This window comes from Lepisma saccharinum, chromosome 7, assembly GCF_977018435.1.
Source record: "Lepisma saccharinum chromosome 7, izLepSacc3.1, whole genome shotgun sequence".
Lineage (NCBI taxonomy): Eukaryota > Metazoa > Arthropoda > Insecta > Zygentoma > Lepismatidae > Lepisma > Lepisma saccharinum.
Window position 1 is genome coordinate 23,842,375 of NC_139235.1, and position 26,845 is coordinate 23,869,219.

General features: G+C 37.0%; 1 protein-coding gene across 1 annotated transcript in view; it reads right to left on the minus strand.

The window, feature by feature from the left end:
- The window catches only part of Cda4 (chitin deacetylase Cda4), a 55,714-nt gene that overhangs the window by 5,573 nt on the left and 23,296 nt on the right, over positions 1-26,845 (minus strand). Inside the window, exons 3-8 of the mRNA XM_083125100.1 lie at positions 18,520-18,631; positions 13,093-13,220; positions 9,198-9,403; positions 4,541-4,697; positions 3,275-3,413; positions 934-1,180 (exon numbers count right to left, since the gene is read on the minus strand). Of these exons, the coding sequence (XP_082981226.1) occupies positions 934-1,180; positions 3,275-3,413; positions 4,541-4,697; positions 9,198-9,403; positions 13,093-13,220; positions 18,520-18,631 (989 nt within the window). The remainder of the gene's footprint in view (positions 1-933; positions 1,181-3,274; positions 3,414-4,540; positions 4,698-9,197; positions 9,404-13,092; positions 13,221-18,519; positions 18,632-26,845) is intronic.

Sequence of the window (26,845 nt, forward strand, 5' to 3'; positions counted from 1 at the left end):
ATCAATGTAATCTAATCATAACTCATTGTCATCTTCACAATTACCCAAAAGTGGCAGAAAACAAAAGCAAAATACAATAAAATCTAGTTAATCTGGACCCCGATAACCCATACTTTGCAGAATCCGGACAGGCAAAAGCCCCCCCCCCCCCAAAGTTGAATGCATCGTTTTAAATGTGGCTAGAAATCAACAATCTCACATCATCATAATATGGGTATCGCATATGTGCATACTGCATTGTATGTACAGTATTGCTTTACATTTTACTGTACTGTATAGTGTATTTAGGCCTATGTCCTTTAAACACACCACAATAAACTTGTTTTGTTGCTATAAACTGAGTTTTAATGCACTTTCTACTGTTCTTTTAGGTTGTTTCAGTTTATCCGAACTTTCGTTAAACCCTTCTGGATTAACAAGGTTTTACTGTACTCCTTTGGTCCCTGTGTGTCAGTATTCTTACTAAATATTTCACTATAAAGATGCTCTAAAATGGCTGAGTAGCAAAGCATTGGACAGTATGTATTCTAACTTGCATTTAACACATTCTCTGTCAGTGCGGTTTCACTAATATTGCCTCCTGCCCAAAGTGGTCATTGGACTTTATTTCACAAATTCGAAAATTACGCTTTGTTCTTTTTTTAAAAAAATAGAACAGCCAAAACACTTTGATGTGTGCTCAACTCTCCACTTGTGACTGACAGAATGCTAGGAACAACAAAAGTCAAGCCACATGTTTCAGTCATAACGACCAACATGGATGGCATGATTGGTGTGTGACCGACCTGGCAGAGAACATGTTAAAAAGAATCCCTCACAGTGGGGCAAACAACATCCGACAGCCCTGCCTACCACCTTGTACTTCCAACATTACTCTTGATTGCAGAAATTCAAGCAAAGTACCATGTATATTTCTGCACAATCTATACTCACAGAGTTAAAGCCCAGTCCAGAAACTTGTGAAGTCCCTTCTCGAGTTCTTTAATCTGGAACCAGTTAGTGTGGAAAGGCATCATGTAGGGAGCTCTGTTTTGCTTGTAGTATCTCTCGAAATCCTCTCTTAACCATTCGAACACTTCATCCGGGTCGTGATTGTGAAGAACGCATTGATCGAGATATGGGCAGTGACCACCTTCATATGATTCCACATAATGCGCATTGAGCGGAACCTCCCATACACCTGTAAGAATGACCAGTAAATTACAACTCCTCATTATTGTGTTTTTGCAGTGATTCCATTTTAGCTAGATACAAGTAAACTGGAGCAGATGCCACTTTGATCTGATGATCATACCCTGATCAGTGCCCGAAGTGAAGGGGTGTGCAGGGGATGTTATCCCCCAGCTGTCCCCATTGTCACCATATTAAACCATAGGAGCATCCTCCTGGCTAACCTCGAGCTCAACCAAACACTTCCTCCCCGAAGCTATCATTTTCCACTTCAAGTTTTGACCCTGATACCCATACAAACAAAAAGAACTATCGAGTTGGTGAATGGATTATATACAGCATGTTTTAAAAGTCTTGCAGTATTCTAAAAAGCTATAACTTTAAAGTAATAGCTTTATTACAATGAAATATTGTTTTTTTGTTGTTTTTTTACACAGAAAAATTTAAACTTTTGTTCTGCCTACACTGCTAAATGACATGTGTGCAGGCGATCACGTGATTCCAAGATAGCAGGAAAAAGTCCAGTGCGTGTTAAGACTTGCCAAGTTGAAATTTTGTGTTTGGAAAAATACCTACAGCGGAGACAAGTATCCAGAGATGGTACGAAACGTTTAAGGCTATGGGAAGCATAGCAGAGCAAATTTGCCACATACTTCAAAATATGTGATGTGATTCACAGCATTCTGGACGAGCACTGTCAGAATGCTATTGTCGGATTCAGACGAAGATTGCAAGAGTGTTTGGACGTGAATGGTTGCCAGCTGGAAATCTGGCAATGAACCAAACCACATCAAACATTAATTTTAAAGTTTCCTCTGTGTAACAGACAATATTTCGTTGTAATAAACCTATTTCTTTAAAAGTTATAAGGTTTTAGAATCTTGCAGAACTTTTGAAGCACACTGTACGTTGAGCTTATATGAAAGAAAAAACTTGCTGAAATAATACTATCTTTGCTCATCTGTTTAATGTACTGAGTGAAAATATTTTGATAATGCTGTTCTGAAAATATGAGAGACTTTGAGCAATAAATGTCCAACATGCCACAGGCAACAGCAAAATGTAAAGAATTAAAAAGTTGTTTCAATAAAATAACAACATTGTTAAATATGTTATCCAATAGCGTTGGCGTCGAGTAGATATTGCATAGAACATTTTTTCTGCAGCCGACAGAAGCACAGAGGGAGGCCGTTCCGCTACCCTGAAGAGGTAACAAGAAGAGTGTGGGCGCCAATGCAAGGGATGAGCGGGGGAAGACTTTGGAGCAAAGTGTGCTACAGGGTGTTATTCACATGCCTGTTAAGAGGCCCAGTTACCGGTCAGGCCTGCCGGATTAGGCTAGTGTTGTCACATTGGATTGGCAGAAAAGAGCTAAATCCCACGTAAACTGGATATTATATATGTGAAGCAACTAGAGGTAGACTGCAAAGCCAAGGCTGGATTGAACTACAACTGAGACCAGTTAGGTAATAGACGAAAATATAGTTCCTTGATGTGATTTGGACAAACCTTGCTCCAAAATACTAAGTTGGCAACAGTAGTACGTACAGCTGGGCTTCCCTTCCACATAGCTGGAGGAGCGGAGTTCCGTCGTCTGCTCACCACACAAACGTCAAACCAACCCCAAAAAGTGTGATTCTTCTTCCCCTGTGCATCTCATTGCAAAGAAACAGAGACAGATGAAGAAATGACAAGGGTTCACCACTATTAATTGAATTTTCGCCGTAACTGTCTCATGAGTGGTAGTTCTTTCTAGGAGTGTTTGTGGCTAAATCACTGTGCAGATTGCAAAAAAAGAACGAAATGTACAAAGAACTAGATTGAAGACGTTAGCAGGCATAATTGTCATACTGATGGCTGGTAACACTTGAAATAGTCACGCCACGCCATGCCACTGGTATATATATGATATGATTTTATACATCAACCAACTTGATGGTCGAGCATGTTAGGTGATATCCCCAAGTATGAGTCTCAGTCTAATCATCACTCATGATTAATAAGAAGTGGCAGAAAATCAAAGCTAAATAACAAAAAAAATCAATTTGAAAAATATATTTGTGTTTAAATTACCTGTATTTTTTTAGTGATAAAAATATCTTACCTGGGAAAGACTTTCTTGGACATGTGCCAGATCTGCATTCATGTGGAATTTTGTAGTCCAGGGTGTAAGGCCAGATCGGGACCTTTGATGGTGGGATACCAATTGAACTATCATAGATATATCCAAAATCTTCAAGTACCTGCAAAATTCCATGCTTGTTTTATTAAAATACCACAACATAAAATTATGTTTTCTTTATCACATAGGCCTCCTTGATGGCGCAGTGGTAGCGTCATCTCCTTGTAATCAAGGGGTCCTGGGTTCAATACCCGGTGGAGGCACATAGTGGTTCGGATCCCACTTTAAAACTGTAGGTCCAGTCCCGATTAGCCTTACTGTGCCTAAAGTGGACTTAAAACACCAAATCAATCAATCAATCCATCTTTATCACAGTTGTATAAGGCAATAAATGAGCGAGAACTGTCCATTTCCTCTTGAAAATAAGGTATTCTAATAGAAAGAGGAAATGTATGTGCTAATAATATTTTTGAAATGATGTAACATATTGATAGAAAAATTATTTTCTTTCTACTAAAACAGCATCTCTGGTCCTACCTTAGTGTTACCACAATCAGGTAGAAGTGACTTAGTGTTAATCTATTGAAAAACTGAAAATAGTAAGGGGTGCGAATGCTTATTGCGTCCTTATCATCCTAACACCAAGCCTGTACACAACATGCAGACAGGAGTGGCTCAAGATAAAATTTTCACCCGGGTAAGGTGGATTTTCGGCACCCGCGATTTTCTACCCTGCTGGTCTAGTCGGTAGGGCATCTGACTGCCACGTGAGAGACCTGGGTTTGATGTGTAGGGGCCCTACCCCCACATCTAAATGTGCCTTCATAGCATGGTGCTATATGCACGTGGAACTTGAAAAAAATGTTTATATAATACCTACATAATGACATCAAAATAATAGTAATCTTCTAGCTTAAATTGCTACACGATTTTACAATATACATATTATGGTATGACAGTAACCTAATTCTTGTTTCCACAAATCCAACTCTTTTTTTAAAACAAATAGCCACGCTTATATAATCAGAAATAAGGTTTTGGCGCTATTCATGGAGGATGTCCTGTTTTGGCACTCTCAAGGGTAGTCCCCCAGGCAGTTGCCTGGGTCGTCCGTCCTTGAGTTGCTCTAGCATGCAGAGTAATTTGCAGAAAATAAGATTCACACAATTCATAAAAGACTTTCTACATGCTTTCAATTTCTGAGTTTTTTCATTACTGAAACAAGTTTTTAATCTATTGTTTTCATACCTCATACTGAGTGTTTCTTCCAGGCTTCAAGAATGGAGCTCTCATTCCTACAACATCATCTTTGGAGACATTAGCAAAGTGGCGTAGAATTTCCCTCATTCCAATCATCTCGCCAGCCCATTCTTCGTAGCCCTTATCTTCCAGGCCTTTCTGCAAGCTGCAAAATATAATAGTTTTACAATTAAATATTAAATGTATCTTCACTTTTCTTATTCTTCATACTACAGACAAATATCAGTTGGCAGGGGAAAAAAATTCGTAATAGCTAATGAATCACTAAAACAGTAGAGAAAATAGCCACGAATATCATGTTAAGCTGTGGCACAACAGCCCATGATGGCCAGGGCCTACCTACCGACTACCAGCCTCTCTCCTACCTGCCAAGGTGGGAGATCATCCAACCAATTACTGGGTGATGTATGGTCAACACAATGAACCCCCAGTTGTTGTTGTATGTTGCCATGGCAAGTTACCCTACTCATTCATAGCTACCCAATTTCTTCACAATGGTGGGTGGCCACCGGTCCCAAACTCTCAGGAGAAAAGTTGTTACTCTTCCCCCAGGAGACTGAAACCTGCACGTGTCCCGTAGTTGGAGCCCAAAGCATGACACCTTAGACCGCACAGCCACGGTGTGGGACAATATCATATTAGAAATTGTATATTTCAATGCAAATGTTCAGAGGCAAAGAATAACTTGTAAACTATAGTGTTGCTAATGAAGAAAGTTCTGTCAGATTATCGCCCAACACCTTCAAATGCAAGCCATGTGAAATTGACAAACACAGGTCAAACATAGTCTCATCAGCATCAATGACATGTCTCCAACGTTCTGAAAGACCATGCATCTCACTTTGTTATAACTGTGCGGAACATGAACCAAGGAATTCACGAAGCACAGTTTGCACTTCGTTTGTGTTGGAGAGGGCATTGTCTGGGGTATGAGGCAGGTGCATCAATGTTTCCCAATCAAGATGGAGAATGGCATCAGGTGACCTTAGCCACGTGTGTCCTCGCATTATCCACTAAGTAGAGGGCATTTCGTGATTCACAAATGGTGGGTCCACACAATTTCTTGTGAACACGTCCCAGCTGCTGAGAGTACACAGTTGCATTGACTGTCTGGCCAGGTGGTAGCAGTAGTGATACTAACCCATGATGATGGTGCCACCATGGAGTATCGCAAAGAACCCACTTCTCATCACATGTCAGCACATTATCCAGAAGGGATCCCTCAACAGATTTATGCCATCCTTGAATCTTTGAAACCATGGTTGCATCGCCTGGACATTCACCATGTCATTGCCAAAAACGTGGCATATTTTTCTTTCCTGCTGCTGTTGTGTTTGTTTCAAGTTTAGCTCATACAGCATACAGGCCCTTTTCATGCTGTTTGAGGTACCTGTGCTTCACTTGTCTTCACTGACATTTACGTTGAAGTACACTGACCATAAACTGATGGTTTAACATCAGGTGCATGTATTCAGGGCTATCTGCAAAGCCCAGACTCGGTGACCAAAATATAGAATAAAATATCTATCACAAAATGTGCATAAAATTGTTAATTTCAATAAGAAGATGAACCTGATTTCTTAGGAGTTGGCACATTGATTTCTTAGGAGTTGGAAACCTTGCCTGCTTTCTTTGAATTCGCAAGGCGGCTGGCAGGCAGCTACAGGGGGTGATGGGCAAGCGTGACAGAGCTACCACAAAGGTCACCCGATCAATATTGCAAACAATTTTTTCCCAGCATGTAATTTCCCCAGGAACGGTGAATTGTGGAGTAAAACTGTTACAGGAGAGAGAACAGGGTTGCATATGGCAGGGGAAAAACCCTCTGAACTTCCTGAACAGTCTGGGTTAATGTTGCAAACCCATTGTTCCCAGGAATGGGGAATTTTGAAGCTTAATTATCACAGGCAAGGGGAAAGTGTGGCATATGGCAGGGGCAAGAACATCATTGAACGCTTGCAGACAAGTTGAAAAAAAATTGTTGACCTTCAAACAACTAGAGTTACAGTGGGGAGGACAAACTTGTTGACTGGCCTGGAATGGTTTATGAGTGCATCTAAAAATTGCCGAAATGACAAAGACCAGTTCTAGTTTAGATTGCGTCGAGTAGTCTTTAAGGGTTCCCTGGTGTGTGGAATTTATTTAGAGGCAGCATGTGAATACAGCAGTGAGTGGATTGTATTTTTGTGAATGATATGTGCTGTGTTGTGTAGTGAACTGAAATGAGGGACATAATTAGCAAGCTGTCTATTTGGCTTACATATGAGGATAAGCTCCAAATCGTTCTGGATTTTTATTTTATGTCCACTTTTTGCACAGATAGGCTAATGGGGATCGGACCTACAGTTAAAGTATCAAACCCAGGATCTTTTAGTTTCAAGGCAACGATGTTACCACGGTGCCAAGGAGGAGGCCCTGAACTTCAAATCATGAAAATAGGTAGGTACAAGTTTTATATTTATTCTCGTATATGGGCCTACATAAATATTTCACAATATGGGCCTCTTATTTCTGTAAATAAGAATGAAATTCTTGAAATCCTTCTACCTCCCCGATAGCGCAGTGGTAGTGTCATCGCCTTGTAATAAAGGAGTCCCGGGCTCAATTCCAGGTGGAGCCACATAGTGGTTTGGATCCCACTTTAAACTGTACGTCCAGTTGCCATTCTCCTTACTGTGCATAAAGTGGACTTATAACACCAACCCAATCAATCAATTGAAATCCTTTCCTTACTGACATAGTGTACATTCCCATATTTTATTTATGAGGTATATACTTTAAATCACAGTGTCACATCAGTTCAACCCCCACCCCAAATGAGCTAAAAAAGAAAACCTCCCCACCAGCAAATTTTTGTCCATTCGAACACTATGACATGCTGCAATAGTCCTCGTTTTTAACCCAGTATACACTACTGTTGAACATGTATACCACAACAAGTGACTATCATCCTATCTGTCTAACCTTGGAACTCACAGTGTGCGGAGCACATGGTGTTCAACATGGTCAGAAACTGACAGAACTTTCTTTGTTACCTTTATAAGTGAAACATTGTAGGAAATATACACCAATATTGTATTCTGCAGATATTCAAAGAGGCAAAAAATAACTTGTAAACACTAATGTTTTCTTAGGGTTTTAGTTCCATCATAATTGAATAATTGTATATCAATGAAGAATTGCACAGAACCTGGTAAAGGCTTTGGGACTAAATCTGAACTGTCATTAACAAAAGTAATGTTATACCATTTCAATTTGAAAGTAGAATGAATTAATGGCAGTTACGTGTGAGTAGCAGTTGTAGTTAACAATGAAATCATCATCTACCAAATTACAATCATAATTTTGCAATTCTCCTCCCAGTACTCTCCTATGGATACAATCCCAAAATCAAGAATAATTAAAACCTTGTCCAACAACACAGTGAATTTAAAGATCAGAAAGGGAATTTTCAACAAGGAACAACACTGGAAAGAGGATGGTCGGAAGTGAAAGTTGAGGGGTCTCAGGTGATCTGCGATTCCAAGAATGAAACCTGTTTTCGGAAATTCCAAATATTTGAAAATTCTAGCTCAATGGTCCTAAGAAAAGGTTATATCAGCATTGCCTGCCTCCTGAATTTTTGTAAATCTTTGGGCTTACACCAGATCCTGTGAAAATAATTAAATGAACTGGTAATAACTGGAGGGAGAGGAAATACTTTTTTATATGTGTGAAAACCGCTTCTAGTAGTTACATTTTGGATCCTACTGTCAAAACAACAAAATGTATAAGTTTTAGAGGCCTAGTTATGCAAGAAAATAGATTTCTCAACAACTTTTCTCATTACAAAACTGGGAGAAGTGAGATTTTTCTTCATTCAGTGGAAAATTAGCAGTTTTGTATATTCAGCAAACCACCATCAGAGTTGTGCAATTAGTAATAATAATAATATGATGATTTCACAACAAAGCCACAATTCTTTTGAGATGAAATTTTAATTTGACTGTAAACATATAAGGAAGGATCCATGTTTTTGTTGCTGATATTTGAACAAGACCAGTTTGGTTGTTTTTTGGAATATAAGAAAAGATGTGTGGCCCAATTAGACATGCTACGGAACACAGGTGGCACAAGGAAGAGGGAGGGATGTGTGCATAGGAAGAGTATGAATATCGGAGGAAGAGAAGACAAAATGTGGAACCCGGGGGTGAGGGTAAACGGTTGTGTTTACACATCGATCTGTAGGAAAAGAGTTGCTTCCAGAATGAAGTCCACCATTAGTTGAAAATTAAAGAAGCAGTAATTCTTTGTATGCTCCATCACCACCAAGACAGGAGAGAACAAAATTCCTTGAAGAGAACTTGGCTGATGTATACAAAATCTGGAGCCATTTGTGTGTCTGTCTAAAACATCCGGCTAATGGTTTGATCAATGTGAGCAGATTCCTCTCTTGTTACTGTAAGTAGAGTATATCTTTCAAAGCCCACATCTTCTATGGCGATTGTCCATAGCAGCTATAAATTTCGTGGTATGCATATTTCGATGTAATTTATCTAACACACTACATAGAAATCAAAATTGCGCAACACTTGTGTTGAAATATCTGTATATATCAACAGTATGCATTTTATGCAACGTGAGTTCTAAGAACAAAAATACTTACGATATGGTTTCAGTTCCAATTTCATGCCCCTTGTGATACAGTTCTTGAATCATATGATAGTTGCTGTATTCATGAGAAATGAAAAATGTTCCACGTATTGGACAGCCATTTGGGTTTTTCCTGTCTTCTGTAAAGACCTTCGTGTAGTGATCATAGTTGTTTAGGTTAACAGCACCATCAAAAGTCATTAGAATTATCTGAGGGGTCTGAAAAGAAATGGATCCATGATAAGATCATATGCTGGAACATATCTAGAAATTAGTTTCAGGAACTGTCCTCACAGACAAACCATCTGTTTATGGAGATTTACCACAGGTAATAATAATAATGGTATGCCAAGATGGTACAATAATTCTCTGAATATTAGTTACAATTAATCTTTATTAGCATGCAATGTTAATTGAACATTATCCATTGTCTAGTCCTTTTAACTATACTCATTCTATCACTATGCTTTGAGAGAGCACATCTTCTCCCGTCTCCAGGTGAACAAATTTATTTTTGTCGGTGGGGATCAAGCCTATGGCCGACCTGTGATTTTAGTACAAATTCGGTGCCCTAACACCCCCTGAAATTCTATACCACTTTTTGCTCCATTAAGTTACTTTCTATTTTCTGAGGAGAAGAGATCATATTTGCTTGAATTCTACACTGGAATAACTTACAGGGTTTTGGTCCAGGTCAATGATAGCTGCTTCTCCAGTTTTTCTCAGTTTCCAGTTTGGTTCTTTGTAGTACTGTTATGCTGTTCAACTTAATTCTGTGTGATTCGTTCCATACATGTTGGGCAATTTTTAATGTTTCTATTTCTTCTTTGCAAAATTCCATAGCAAATTGTTATAAATGCCAGCTGACAAAGTGCAATCCCTTAATATGTTATAACTAGAGCCCGGAAGTTTGGCAAAATACCTCTTTTTATCTACTGCATATATTGATAAAATTTTTCCGGATATACGTTTTTTATGTTGTTTCGAATGTTTTAGAAGCCTTTTCATTTTGCCTATTTTGCCTATTTGGGATCCCACTGCCTATTTTTAATTATAATGCCTTTTTTTGCCTTTTTCAATGAAATTTGAACATTTTTTTTAAAAAATGTGTACATAAATTATTTTTCTCCCAAAAAACGTTGTTGGCATTTATTTTTCTTCCGTTTATTATGTGAATAATTTTCGCCTTATTTAAGTAATATTGAACTCACGTATGTTTCAACATTGCTGAAGGATAGTATTTCATGCTGAGTTAAGATATTGCCTTTCCGTTAACATGTCCTTGTGAATGATTGACTGCTGAAAACCTGTTGCAGAACACCTGCACAATTACGTCATCACGTCTAGCGTCCGTGTCAGGAGGTTATTGACAAGAAACAGCACTAATGCCCAAGGGCCTTTGCATGGATTCCAAAATCAAGTTCTCTATCTTTAGTTTAGTTCTGCACTTTGGAAGGAAAGGATCGTGTAGTTGTCATCATGCCGAAATTTAGTGTGCTATTAAGTGGTAAGTTACATGGTTACGTGCATGAATTTGGTGAAAGCACATTTTTGACAGATGGTACTATTCTTCTCTGCAAGATATGTGAAAAAACATTCAACCATGAGAAAAAATACTTTATATCTCAGCATGTGTCAACATCAAAACATAAATCTGCAGTTGCCAAAAAGGTTGGACAGAAGAAGATATCCCTAATTTCAACAATGGGCATTTCATCCAACAGGCAATCTCAGTTTTCTCTTGAACTGTGCAAAGCTTTCATGGAAGCAGGGATACCTTTCTGGAAAGTGGAAAACAAGTCACTGAGGAAATTCCTGGAGAAATACACTAAAGAAACGGTGCTGTTGGAATCTACGCTGCGGAAAACATATTTAAGCATCTGCTACGAAGAAGCTCTGCAAAGAATTCGTGCTGAAGTTGGTGGAAAGAAGGTTTGGATTTAAACAGATGAAAGTACTGACGCTATCGGATGCTGAATAGCCAACGTCATCATATGAACTATGGAACCAACATGCGGAGAATCCTCGTCATTTCTTCTCACGTCAGAACAACTAGAGAGAGCCAATGGTTCATCAATAGCTCAGTTATTCTCAAATTCCCTTCTTCTGCTCTGGCCAGATGGTGTACATCATGATGACATGTTACTTTTTATCAGTGATGCAGCTCCCTATATAAAGAAGGCTGCCATAGCATTGAAAATTCTCTTCCCGAACATGCTTCATATCACATGTGTAGCCCACGCAATGCACAGAATCGCCGAAAAAGTTAGAGTGTTGCACCCTGAAGTAGACAGGTTGATTTCGAACATAAAGAAGATATTTCTGAAATCTCCCTCTCGAACCCGAATATTTCAGGAAGTTGCACCTGAGCTTAGTTTACCTCCGCAACCAGTCTTGACGAGATGGGGAACCTGGATATCAGCAGCTATATATTATGCTAACCACCTTGAAAAAATCAGTGAGGTGATCGATGCTCTTCCAGAAAATGAAGCGGCTTCAATTCGTGAAGTGAAAAAACTCCTGTGCTATTCAGAACTGAAGAATGAACTGTCGTTTATTTTTGCACATTATGGTGCATTGCCAGAGACAATTACAAAGCTAGAAAAAAGAGGTGAGACTCTTGTAGCATCCATGAAAATCTTCGAGGAATCTATGCAGCAGATGATGGAAGTGTCAGGAGAAAAGGGGTCAGCTGTTGTGGAAAAGTGCAAATGGGTAGTGAGTGCAAATGATGACTTGAAACAATTGAAAACAATTTGTGATATTCTAAAAGGTGAAAATGCTGTTATCGAAATGAGTCCAGCTACATTTGCTTGTTTTATGTATGCTTCATTAACATTTTGCCAGAAATTATAGATAAAAGTAAGTGACTTTCAAATGTGCCTTTTTCAGTTTATTTTGCCTTTTTTCCCATTTTTAGTGCCTATTTTCCACATTATAAATGCCTTTTTGCCTGCCTATTTTATCAAAAATAAATGCCTGAACTTCCGGGCTCTAGTTATAACTTTTCTTCATGATGTAAAATTTAAAGAATAATACTGAATATATTTTGTACAAATTTTCTTTGCACCTTCCAAGTTCATTAGGAGAACTTAAATACTATGTTTTAAAAATATATATATATATGATGAAAATCATGTCTCTCAGACTATGAAGTATCTTTGCACATACTACCACACCACTGCGACACAATATGAATACCATGCAAACTGGAAGGTGGATGAAGAAGCATTGTTGAATGCTATATGTGAAGGAAAGCAGCAGCTAAGATTAATCATGCCTTTACTGGAGAATATCCCCTTCCCCCTTTTAATGCTGCATCTTCTTCCTGAGGGAAGATTATATTGAAGACATTTAAATGTATAGCTAGGGGTGTGCGTATTTCGTATTTTACAGAAACATGAAATGTGAAACAATACACTGTAATGTTAATTTTTCACATTTTTGAAAGGTATGAGGTGCATTTTCCTAGCACGTTTTGCCACGAAATAATGCGAGATGAACTGAAAAATTTGAAATAAACTCTTAAACATGAAATTTAGAGGTTATTTACCAACACAACACTTTCTGAAGTCTGATTTATCCTGTGAGTTATGAAATTCACAGAAAATTGAATAATTCTGATGTAAATATTTGGGAAGTATAAATGGACTCGTTTATACAGTAATAAACTTGATACTCTGATAACTACATAAATGTACTATTAGAAGGGAAATGTTTATTTTGTGTAATAAGTATAGTTTTGAAAATCAAATTTAGGATTTTATTCACCATTTTAACAATGAAATGCCATTTTATATACCCCTTTTGATTCTGAAATCTGCCCAGTTTTTGTACCAAAATCTTGATCTTTTATTCACTACAAATATGTGAGACTATGTATAGCATAAAAAAATAGCAATACTAACATCAGATGGATCCAGATCTCCAGGTATTCTCGTTCCATCCCTGGAGCAGAAGCAGTATGGCAGTGCACATGCACTTGTGTCGCATTTGAGTGCCAAGTCTACTGGAGGCTCTGTACTTGGTGCAGGAGCTGCAAAGATATATATGTTTGGTCATAATCTGTGAAAGAAATTTAATATGTATATGTCATGCACATACACAGTATAGATTACTTGATTGATCGCTTTTTTGCCACTTTTTACTATTTGCGAAGTTGGGGATGAAGTTGGATGAAAGGACAATCACAAACATGTAGGGATGACACATGAACCCTACAGAGCAGGGACGGCGCTACAGTGGGGCTAGGGGGCTGAAGCCCCCCAAAACAGATCTCAGACCCCCGGTAGCCTCCTAGATTTTTGTAATACGGTAGATGCATTTCGATTGGAAACTTAAAAAGTAGACATTTACATTTTCCATTATAAATTTTCCATTGCGGCAAGTACAATGTTAAAACACATTTTCTAGATCGGTTATCGCAAGGTTACTTTACTGATGTGTTGTAAAATAAAAGGGGGGAGAGATCAGCAGCAGATATGCCTGGAAATCAGTGGCCACTGATCATTTAGTTGACCAATCGAGTCGCCAAACTTGCTACGAAATCTGCTGCCTGTCTGATAGGTGGATGAATTCAGTGGATTTGAGATTGTTCTTTGATTTCTGGCATATAGCCTACAGTTTCTGAATAGGTCTGTCAGGTGTGACAAATGAATTTTACACGAATAAGTAGGAAAATGCTCAAAACCTAAAGAAGCGTTATGTTTCTTTTTTGTTTGTTAGTTCCTCATTGGAGTACCGACAATTGCACGAGTGTTAGTGATGTTCTCTCATTGGTTTCATCTTTATGTCTATTATCGATACAAATATTTGAGAGGAACAAATACGGTGATAAAGAATCAAAGAGCACACAAACTACCTGATTAAAATTGAGCTCCCAGCCCCGATAGTCTAGCTATAAACCTGATATCAAGGGGTCCCGGGTTCCATCCCCGGTAGAGATAATATTTTATTAAGTGGTTTGGATTTCACTAGAAACTGTAGCTCTCGGTGCATATTGTGGGTCTTAATGTAAATCTAATCAACAAATCATTGCAATACGGTGCGAAAATCAGCATCCTTGGGTAATTTCATTGCTTCCAGTGTTAGTCCTAACTTACATCTTAATTAATTATAATATGTGAGATTAGAAAACGATTTCTGCAGTACCGTCATAGTGTTATCTGTGCAGGAGAATCAATCTTTGATCCAATTCTGATCAGCATTTATGCATAATATATTCTGAAATAAGATTATTATCTTCAGCAGTTATTTTCACTAATCAAAATGCTCAGTGCAAGGGTTGCAACTCTATTAATTGCTTTTATGTCGATATATTTGTCTCCTAATGGAGGTGGATTTATAGTGAAAATAAGTTTATTCCTTGAGAGTGGCAGCTCCTAAGTGAACGGTATTTCTCGTAGCCTCGCCATTTTTTGCCCTAAGTTCTGAATTCCTGTTGTTAAACAACAAAACGTAAGGTATTTCATCATGGCAGCAGAGAAAATAGTATCATTAATACATTTTCTATTCAATAGTGGTATTGTTTATTTGATGCCTACTTTTTTAAGTTAGTGACGCTTTTCTGAAGCACTAAAAGCTACAATCTTTTGCCGCTCCCTGTTGTTGGACAATTTAGAGTTATGGCACACTGTGATGCAGAAAGTAACTACAAATAATGATCCTTCAGCACCTCCTTTCAATGGTTGAAACATTAAAAACTGCCTTTTACGAATTTTACAAGTTTGGTGTTATTGAAATGTGCATAGCCCCATTAACGGATGTTTGCGCCAAATCTGTGTTATCTTCATAATCGAATTGATAAGAAGAGTTTGAGTGCTCTACCTGTTCAGTCCTTTGAAGAGCTTGCAAAATCTTTGAATTTAAACAAGGTTGTAGCTGCTCATGAAAACATATGTATTCTTGGTGTGGTTCATTTTTTTTTATTTTAGCAAAAAAAAGAGTACCCAAACTCTTTATATAGAAATAATGTTGTGTATTTTAATACGTTCATTCGTAGCTTTTATGGCATATTTTGTACTGTTCATATGAATTAATTAATTAATTAGTAAGTCTGTGATATCATTCCACTTAAAGTGGCTTTGGAAGAGAAAGCAATATAATTTTTGCATTTTACTTGACATAAAAAACCCGTGCCTAAAAGTACTTTTGTACTTTTGATGGAACAAAATGCAGTGATTTATCTTTTGGATTTGACTGTAAAATATGTCACTGGTAAATTTATACCATATAAGTATTACGTGAATACCTTTTAGCCGGTACATGTTAGCCCCCCGAGAATTTGACTCCGAAATCTTTAGCCCCACCAACTTATTTCAGGCTGGCGCTGTCACTGCTACAGAGGATTATACTGGCTGCGAGTCCAGATGCTAGATCCTCGTTAGTCTACAAAAAGTAGTCCAGGGTGTACCACGTAGAAGTAAGAAGGGAGGATGAATTTAGATGTCTTCGGAAAAAGTCACCCCTTATACTTCTCAGAATGGAATTATTCAGATTATATTGTAAGTAGGGGTATGTGGGATCCTGAAATGTCAGTTCTGAGAGCGAGAAATGAAATTTTCATTCACATCCTGAATTTTCGAAATGTTATTATTAGACCTCGGATTTTTAGGTCTAAAAAGTGTGGTTTTACGTTCCTAAAGTAGGTTCTAAAAATCTTAAATCAGGTTCGAAAATCCTGAAGTTTGTTCCAAAAAAGAACTTAAAATGGTTCAAAATTCCTGAAAAATGCTGATCAGACAATTGTTAAAATCAAAATGTCAAAATAAATTCTGCAAGAAATTTTAATTGGTACATATAACAACCAAATATTAAATTTCTAACCAAATTTTCATTTGTATACATCATTTCAAAATTATACACATATTACTGTAATACTATACTTGTACTCTTAGCAAAGGTTACTTGTTGATATGAAGAATGCATAATGTATGCATAATTTGCCTCACAATACCAGGGTGACTATTTGCTGGGAATGAATTGAATTCCAGGAAATGTTACTTTGCAATCCGTAAATGCCACAATGCACCGAACTTTTGTGAAAGTGAACAAGACCACATGGATCAGAAGTTTGCTTGCACTTTGGACCCTCCAGGCAACAGTGGCGCCAGACATTTTGCTTTCTTTAGAGTGTTGAAAAAACAGCATTGACTTGGCGGGAGGGAAATCGACAGAAAGAATGTTTCAAACATGTTAGTCACTGAATTTTTTTGATACCAAACCAAACAAATACCTCTGTGTCATACAAAAATCCAGAAAAAAATTTTAAAGACCTAAAAAAAGTTTGATTTAGGTGAATAAACCTAAAATAGGTTCTAAAAAGCAGAATAGGCTATTTTAGAATCTATAAAACTTCATAAGTTGTTTCGTTTTTTAATGAAACATTGACATAGCTTGTTATTTCTTATTTACCTGCAAAGGACAAAATAGGTTAAAAAACTAAAATCCGAAGTGTAGTTATTATTAATAACATCTGTAGTGGCTACGATTCTCTTAATTGCTTGACATTTTGATGCACTTGACAAACATCTTTCTCAAGTGCTAAGAATGCCAGTAGTAGTGATTGGGTGTAAATAGCAGTGATTGGGGGGCAGGGTGAGGGGTTTTTGTACCTTCCCCATAAATGCCGCCACTGGTGAGAACAAATGCAACAAAAATGCTGCAATCAGTAATTCTTTTTTTAAAAAACAGTGGAATTTTGTATTTCAACTTATCTGTACTAGGCTACAACAGTGCAACAGCTTTGTTAAAGATTTAATATTTATTTAATTTTCTTAAATAAATATTGAGGAATGTCATGTTCATAATAACTGACACCAAAAGTGATATTTTGTATTATTCCCTAAATACTTGAGCTTACATGGCTGCATGTAACTGTTCCTTTCTTTAATTTACTTTTTATGGGCCTTCATGGTGGAATGGTAAGTGGAACATACTATTATAAAGCAAGGTTCGAATCCTGGTCAGACATGAATATATCATTAATTCTCATTATTGCAATTAGAACAGAAATAGAAATCAAATTAGCATTTTATTAATATGCTTATGTGGGTGTTTGTTCTTGGATATTCAAAGAAACAATCCTTTTTATATTTGTTATGTAAATTCTTGTAGTTTCAATGTTATATCAAAGTAGATGGAAATTTGTTTCCTGCAATTCATTGAAGATCATATGCTGTAATTATGTAGTTGTAATTTAGTTTTTGTACAAGTAAAACATGGTGCTAATATATCCAGGGTAATCATATTAATTGTAATCATCTTTTTTTTTATCTGTGGATTCATCATTGAAAAAAGTAAAGTGCTCCCCTGTATATAGGGGGTGTGACCCTACACTTTCTTGATCATGGACAAAGGTGGAGGTGATGTGATCAGCACCATGCCCCTGGCCACCTTTATCCCCCTCCTCTCAGAGTTTCCTCCAGGTACCCACTTTATATGATGCTGGGTGCAAGCTGGAGTTGCTTGTACAGGTTGAAGAAAATCCCAGTTCTCCCCCACCGGGGATTTAACTTGGGTGTCTTGCATGGTAGTCAGACACGACTGAGCTACCATGGCTCTATTCGTCATTACATGGGTATAAACACCATCAAGAAACATTACTACCATGGGCATCCGGAAGGGGGGCCGTGCCCCCCTCCCCCCTGGAAAATGAAAGTCAACCAAAAATTATATATTTTTCACATATAATTTCATTTCAGCCACAATAATATATGTTCATTAATGTACGAACATGATAAATTCAAATTTAAGCAATGTTTTTTGAGGGAACAACATCATTATTGGGGAAAATGTGCCTTGTTTACCCCCCTGGAAAAAAAAAATACCTTCCTCGCCCCTCCATGAAAAAAATCCTGCGGATGTCCATGATTACTACATAAAATAAAAATGCACCAAATAGGCCAACTTCAGTTTAAGAAATGATTAAAACTTTGGCAAATATTAAATTTTACATAATGCAAAGATACTATTTTTCACTTTGTACTATAAAATTTGATTTGTGATTTTATAGTTTTTACTATATAATTAGTTCAGAGAGTAAAGCTGGATAGTGTAAAATTACATGTTTCTAAATTTAGTAATCACCTGTTTCACCTGCGTAGTATGTCAACTTTTGTATATTGTTCCATATGTAAATGGATTCAGTGGTTTATATCCAGAATTTTTCATCAGGGGAGGGGGTGAAAGGTTGATTTCAGAGGGGTGTAAAAATATATTTAGTGTCAAAATGCACATAAATTGGATTTTTAAAGAAAAATTAGGAGGGATCTGGTGGAAGGTGGGGGTATGGATAAATCAGTACATAAATATGATATGAAATGCTTATTACTTACTTGAGCTGATTGGCCCACACCTAGCTTCATTCTTGAAAGTGCACAGCTTGTTTATATCATCAAAGTACAGTCCCGAAGGACATCTGTTGAGATATGGATAATTATCTACACACTGAAAAGGAAACAATTAAAAATTATTGTTCACAGCACATTAATTCACATATGATATGATATGATTTATTTGCATCCAAGGACTACAGTTTTGTACAAGTAGGTACATCTGTAGTATAGGACATGTCAAATAGAAATACATGATGATAAAGTTTGATAATTTTAACATAAGATACACACATATATATTGGTGTATTATAACCCTTGCATATAAAGATATTATACTTGACAATTTCAGTTTGATGTGTAACAGCAAGCTCTGCATGTATGGTAACTAACCATACATTTTAACATTTATTCTGATTACACATACACAAGACCTTGAGTCCTTCACACTCTGTCCAATAGACATGTTTGTATGCATTCAAAAAATGAGTGTTGCTTCTGTATATTCTTGTATGCTGTAAAACGAATGTGTAATTAGTATGGTTCTGATTTTATTTTTTAACCTTTCTACTTTTGGCTCGTGTCTTAACTCTCTGGGCAACTTGTTATACAGGTCAACTGCTGAGTTTTTAGCTCCCTTCTTGTAGAGAGTAAGAATTTTATCTTTATTTCTCGTGTTCAAGCTATGGATATCTTCTTTGGTTTCAAAAGTACTAATATTTTGTTTGATGTATACCAGACATTCATAGATATACAAACAGGGTAATGTCAGCAAGCGGAAGTTACGGAAGAGATTTCTGCACCAATATTTCCCATTGACCCCTGCCACAATTCGAAGTGCTCTTTTTTTCGTAATTTGAACAGTATGGAGCTATGTGCTTTGTTTCCCCAGCTCATGATTCCATACCTTATTACTGATTCAAAGTTTGCTACATAGAGACTTCTGACAGACCAACAGCTGGTAATGTTTACCATTACACGCAGTGCAAAACAGACTTTACTTAATTTTTGTTGAAGCATGTCGATGTGGTTTGAGAATTTCAAGTTTTCATCTAAAACAATACCCAAAAATGTAGTTCCTTTTGCCTGCAATAAATCTATATTTTGGGACTTAACTTTAATATTTAAGTGTTTTTTAGTTCGAGAGGCTGTAAAATTTATGTAATTTGTTTTGCTTGTATTTAGAATTAAATTATTTCCTTGAAACCAGCTATCAAGCTTTAGCAATGTGCCATTTACTTTATTTTTTAAGGCACGCTCACAGTGATCTGTTAATATAATGTTTGTGTCATCTGCATACAGTATAGCCTGTGCCTCATCCAAAAGTTTTAGCATTTCGTTTACATAAAGAAGGAATAGAAAAGGTCCAAGTATGCTGCCTTGGGGAACTCCACAATTTATTTTTTGAACTGGAGATTGATTATATATTGTATTTCCATCAGCATTTAAGTAACATATTTCTACAAATTGTTTTCGTTCATGAAGATATGATCTAAACCAATTATGTGCTACTCCTCGTATGCTGTAATTTTCTAGTTTAGGAGCATTTCGTGATTGACTGAGTCAAAGGCTTTTGTCAGGTCACAGGAAATCCAAAGTGTGTGTTTACAGTTATCAAGTGATTCACCCACTTGTTCAATGAGATCAATCAGGGCTGAATTTGTGCTTCTTTGCTTTGTGAAACCGTGTTGTGTCTTGCTTAGTACTGAATACTTTTCACAGAATTTTTCAACTTTTATTAACATTGCACGTTCAAAAAATTTTGAGAACACAGAAAGTTGTGATATAGGTCTATAATTGGCTACATCTTTTGGATCATTTTTCTTGTATATTGGTTTTACAATTGCTATTTTTAGTCTTTCAGGAAAGATACTTGTTTCAAAGGAATGATTTATAATGTGTAAGAGAGGTTTACAAAGCTGTTTGTAGCAACCTTTAATCAGAAAATCGTATATTTTATCAAATCCACGCGAGTGCTTGTTTTTTAATGACCTGAATATTTCCCTTAATTCTAGTTCAGAGATGGGTGATATGAAGATTGATTTTTCATTTTTCAGAGCTGTTAAAGCCTTTGCGCCTGTCTTGGTCATCTTTTTATTTTTATTTTGGACAGCACATGGTACTGAGTTTATAAAGAAAGTGTTGAATACATTTGCTACATCGTATGGATTAGTTATTTCTTTGCCTTTTACATTTAATGTTATGTCTTTTCTTGTGTTAGAGTGTGAACATGTTATACTTCAGATTATATCCCACATGGCTTTGCATTTGTTATTCGATGTTTGTATCCTTATGTCATTATGTCTGATTTTTGCCTGTTTTAATACTAATTGATATGTTTTCTTATACCTTTTGCAGTACGCTATAAAATTTGGGTCATTATTTACTTTACTTTCTGAATGAAGTAATTTTATTTCTCTGCTAGATATTTTAATTCCATTTGTTATCCAGGATTTTTCTCTATTTCTTATATTTACTCGTTTTACAGGAAAGCATTCATTGTGGAGTAGGCAAATTTTATTTAGGAGGACATTGAATTTCTTATTTGTGCAGGGTAGTTGATAAATGGCATCCCACCTTTCTGCCCCTAGTTTCTGCATGAATATATCAATTGTCTCCTTTGTGTATAGTCTTTTTTGTATTTTCTTTGTTGCTTTTGACTCAGTTATTTTTTTGTTTCTACACTCTAGTGGAAGAAATTGTGCTTCATGATCAGAATAATGTACACTTACATTTTTACACTGGAACTTTTTTGCTTCTCTGTGGATGATCATGTGGTCTATCAATGAAACTGAGTTTGGTGTTATTTGTGTTGGTGAGTTGATAACTTGTTTGACTCCATATGTTTTTAGTGTTGTCACAAAGTGTACCTTACTCCCTGTGTCTTTTAGGAAGTCAATGTTCAGATTCCCACATATTATAATTTCTGATTCTAGTGTTTTTAGTTCATCCAAAAGCATTGTGAGTATTTGTATAAAAGTTGCATAATCTCCATCTGGTGTTCTATAGTAACAGATAACCAAGACTTTGAGGTCAAGGAGATATATGACGCTGAATTCAAAGTGTTTTTCAATTGCTTCTACTCTTTTTGGGATAATTTCTTTCACTCTTACACCTTGTTTAACAAATATGCTGGTACCTCTGTGCCTAATCATTGATCTACTGGAGAAGCTTATTAATTGATAATTGTAAATTTGTGCAAATTTGATTTCATCTTTTGAGAGCCAATGCTCTGTAATGCATAGAACGTGTACCATTTCGGTTTCATCTTTTATGAGAAGATCCAAATTTAGTGTTTTACCTGATATACCCTGAACATTTAAATGATATACATTTACACAGTTTCTATAATTATTGTCCGTTACATAGTAACTATCTCTTATTGGTGGATTTTTGTTTTCATTTACGTCACTTATATTATTTACCATAAAAAATCATCACTGTACTTTTTCGGCATACGTTTCTTCCTGATTGCTACTCGGGGAGTTTTTTCCATCAGATTTTCACTGTACACTGCACACTGCACATCACAAATTTCATTACTTGTTTTTGCATTATGTTTATACTTCTGGGCAGGACTAACATTCTTCATACATAGTTGTACTTCTCTTGGGGATGTTGCACTGGGGACAATTTCTTCTTTTCCTTGTTCGATCCTCATAACTTCATTTATTTTCTATTCTGTGATCTTGATCGAAAAGATTAGTTCTTCCTTCTTGTGAGACAAAATTGTTTGTGTGGAACCACTATTGATCTTTTGTTTAGGATGTCATCCTGGGTGTCTTCTCTGCATGCTTTGTCCTTTTTGTTTATTTGTGGCCCAGCATTTACTACTTTCCATTCTAGTGGGATAATTGGCATGATCTGTTCTGCATTTTGATTTACTAAGTCTATGATCATATTACTGATCAGTTGTTTACCTTTCTTATTGAAACGAAGACCATGTTTTGTATGAAATTCCCTTTCAATTTCATTTAGGAGCATCAGTTTCACATTTTTGTAAATCCTGCACAGAACATCCATTTTCTTGTTCACCTTTGATAAAGTAAAGTGTTCCCCTGTGCATAGCACCATGCCATGAAGGCGTATACCTTTGATACTTTGTTATTTACAACTGATTTTTCTATGAGATCATGGCGGTGGGGGATGTTTCCAATTATTACATTAATACCATTCATATTTTTCAAAACTTTGTGCAGCACTTTAGACACATCACTACCTTGATTTTTGGCAACATCATTTGAACCAGCTATCATCACCACACAATCATTTCCACCTAAATTCTTACACTCCTTTATTGTGGATTTGGTCACTTGTTCGATTGTGGCACTTGGTTTTACAGTAGCACTACAATAGCCTACACATTGTGGTTGTTCCTCACTACATGAGAGGCTAAGTCCCATCCATGGCTGTCAGCATAGATCAGGATTTTGATTTTTACTGATTTAGTTTGATTCATTTTATATTCCTGTCTTGGTCTTTTGGAGGGTTTTTGTACTGCAGTTTCTTCTCTTCTCTCATCGGAATCTAAATTATGTAATACTTTGTATGGGTTATCATGTATTACAGGTTTTCTGTACTGAGTGGAATTCGGGCTGGAGAATATTGTCTGAACTGCGTTTGGCGACTTTTTCCTTCTTGATTTCACAACTTGAGACCATGCATTTTCTTGGTATTTTACAGTGTCATATTTCTGTTCATTTATTCTCTCAGTTTCCAAAACGTTTATGATTTTGTTTTTCGATAGCAGTTCGAGTTGTAGCTGTCTGTTTTGCAACAACAGCTTCTCACAATTTTCACAAGTGGCCAATTAATTGATACAAAATTATTATCTAAAGAATACAGACACAATCATAGGCATTGATTGATTGAGTAATATTGAAACAACATTTTAGATTCAACTAAATTATTCTTATTTTCATTATTACTAACAAAAATAATATCAATATACCCATTATTGAATTTTGGATTTTTTTGTTACTTTTCTACCTTTGCACGATTTTTTTCAATTTAAGGATTGAATCTTGCCCATTTTCTCTGCCACTTAATATACTCGAGAAATTAAAACTGACATGTCCAATATCACAGCATGAAAATGCAAGTGTGATTAATGGAATAAATAAATCTAAATCTGTACTTGGTGCCGGAGCTGCAAAGATATATATATATCTTTGGTCATAATCTGTGATAGAAATTGAATATGTATATGTCATGCACATACACAGTATAGATTACTTGATTGATCGCTTTTTTTTTGCCACTTTTTACTATTTGCGATATGAAGGGACAATAAACAAACATGTATGGATGACACATAAACCCTACAGAGGATTATATGAAATAAATCTAATAACAGCCCTTTCAGGGCCAAGGCCTGACTAAAGTTTATGTCAACGTAGGATCCGAGCACTTCGAGTTCTGTTGGTCGCGGGGTTTCTTGAGTCAGTTGTCAACATGGTGCCAATCAGAGTTCATTCCTGCCTGTAAGTGTTGCCACCTATGGAACTTTGTCATCGTCATCAGGCTCTTGAGCCCGAGGACAATGTTGCTGAAAATTACCATCTTAAATGCGATGAAACCTGTGAAACATCCACAGATACTTATTCGGGAGTGGTCTCTCTGATAAAACATTAATATTCTCAAAATTCTTCGAACGGACTGTGTAAAGCATTGTAATATCTACTACAAAAACTGAACCTGCTCTGCAAAACGAGGAAAATGCCACATTAAGCAATCAATGTGCCTTTGTTAAGTTCAGCATGGCACTATATTTTTAATAATGCTGATAAAATAAATCAATAAAGTATGTTAAATGACAACGACTCCTTACCACAAGAATATAATTATTCTTTAGATGCTTAAATATATGTGCAACCACACATGTATGTCTTTCCAGTGACTCACTGCAAGAGTTGGCTATTGTGCTTGACTCCATAAAATGAACTTATTGAGCGAGGCAGATTCATAATAATAATAAACCGTGGCTCGACAGCCCTTGAAGGGCCTTGGCCTATCTCAGAACTGCCAGTCAGTCAGCACGTCGAACCCCCCTCCGTTATAGGAGATTTTATGACCTGTGTACGCTACTTCGTAGCTCCCCAATTTCCTCACGATGGTGGATTGCCACCGGCCCTATACACAGGTCGGGAACCCAGAGACTGAACCCAGGCAGACATGAACCCATGCAGTCCCACAGTCGAAGCCCAAAGCACAGCGCCTCAGACTGCACGGCCACGGAGGAGGACGAGGAAGATTCATATGAACCAAAAATAGCCCAAAATGATAATTTACCTCAAAATGACAAAAATGTAGTTACTTGTTTAATTTTTTCATTCTTTGAAAGTTTTGTTAAGGAGTTGAGACAGGATTTTAGTCCACTTTATGTGCAGTAAGGCTAATCGGGACTGGATCTACGGTTTAAAGTGGGATCCGAACCACTATGTGCCTTCACCGGGTATCGAATCCGGGACCCCTCGATTACAAGGCAACGACGCTACCACTGCGCCATCCCGGAGGCATCGTTTGCTAAGGAGGATTCTCAAAATCGGTCTTCACGAAATCAAGAAAAATAATGTGCGACTCAAGAAATCGTACAGTTTGTGAAGATAATTACTTTTAACACGTTGCGTGTTTTAGTAGAATAATTATTTGCAGTGGCGAGGCGTGACATTTTTACGTAGTCATCGCAAGATTTGCCGAATGTCAGGATCGATATTTTAACCTGGAAAGGGGGGGGGATTGCAATAATTCTGCGGGATAAACGGCAAGGTTATTGCCCTTTTAAATTTAAAAGTTCACTGCAATACAATAACAATAGACATTTAAAGGACAAAGGAATAATGAAATAAAATATGCTGTTCCATACGATGAGAATAATGAAATCTTATAAATTTGCATTCCTTCTGTAATTGAATATAAAAATTGACATTTAATGAATTACGATGTAAAATAGGCCTAATTAAGTTAAAATCTTACTTGGATAGAAACTTTAGGCTCCCTGCTTTCTTGGCGAATTTGTGAAATCTTCAACTCGTACATTTCTTTTTTCCCTCTTATTACTCCAAGAGAGGTCTTTCTCAGTGGATAATACGGCCAAACTGCCCATCGGCAGTAAAAATAATTTATCTAAACTGAAAACTTTCTTTAAAAGATTTGTCTAAATTTTCGCTTATCATAAATGCTACCAATTTATATGGCAATTTATCATTGCAGTTCTATAAAACACTATCAGTTCATTTCTAAGACATTGTGATTCAAAAACATTTGGATTAAACTGTATTTTCAAGTCAGCAAGCAGATATTTAGGAAAAATGTTTCTTTCCGAATATGAATTGAATTTTGTTAAATTTTAAAGTTAAAATAGAGCAAGTTCGGCAACGATGAGAAACGCCCAGCTGTATGACATGTTGTCAATAACAAAGAAGGAAAAAAAGCCTTCTGTATCTTCGTTCAGGCGCTAAAAGCCATGCCTAGCCTGGCTCCGCGTGCAGTGACTGCCGAGATCAGCCGAACCATGCCGAACACTACCGAAACAACATGGATGCGCTAGTCTCAGCGCATCGGATTTCGCCTTGGCCGCCGGAATGGTCGCGGGTAACAGCATTGCACTCAAGAGGAACCGTAGCGGGCCTGGGGCCTGGACTATCATTTCGATGCGCTAAACTTTGCGAATCCCTTGAGTATTTCTAGCCGTTTTATGCTGCCATTTGACTAATTTCGCACAAATTTGAGAATATTCTGACTCCTTTTTTTAAAAAAAATATTTAATATATTTATAATATTTAAAAAATAATATTTTCATTATTTTTCTTGGTCATCGCCGCATCTCCCGATGACCGGACGCCTCGCCTCGCCTCTAGTTATTTGCTGCGAATAATACTACTTGCTCTGCGATATGATCTACATAGGCATCCCGCCACCATTATACTTATTTTAGCGTGTATTGCGCTCTGATTCGGGACCACTTGCAACTGTTTGCATATATCTATGTGGTTTACCGCTACACAAGCGGTCGTTCTTCAATCTGGTCACAAACTACTCGAGCTGGAAACATTGTTTGGGCGCAACGGCAACACCCAATCCTGCCTCTTGATGACCTGCGAGGGGTGGAAAGGCCGCTCCCTCAAAATTCCGAGAAACATCGAAGCGCTCGGTTCCTTCACTGAAATCCAGTATAGCTGCTCTTTGTCTGTGACATGTGGTAGCGCATTCGGTCCCATCGCCGCTGTTTTCTGCCTTTTGACTCCTAAGACCATTACTTCTTCTTTTCAAGTAGCTCGCCCCTATTGGCCTCACAATGCTGGTTTAACGTCGAAATTTTGGAGGATTC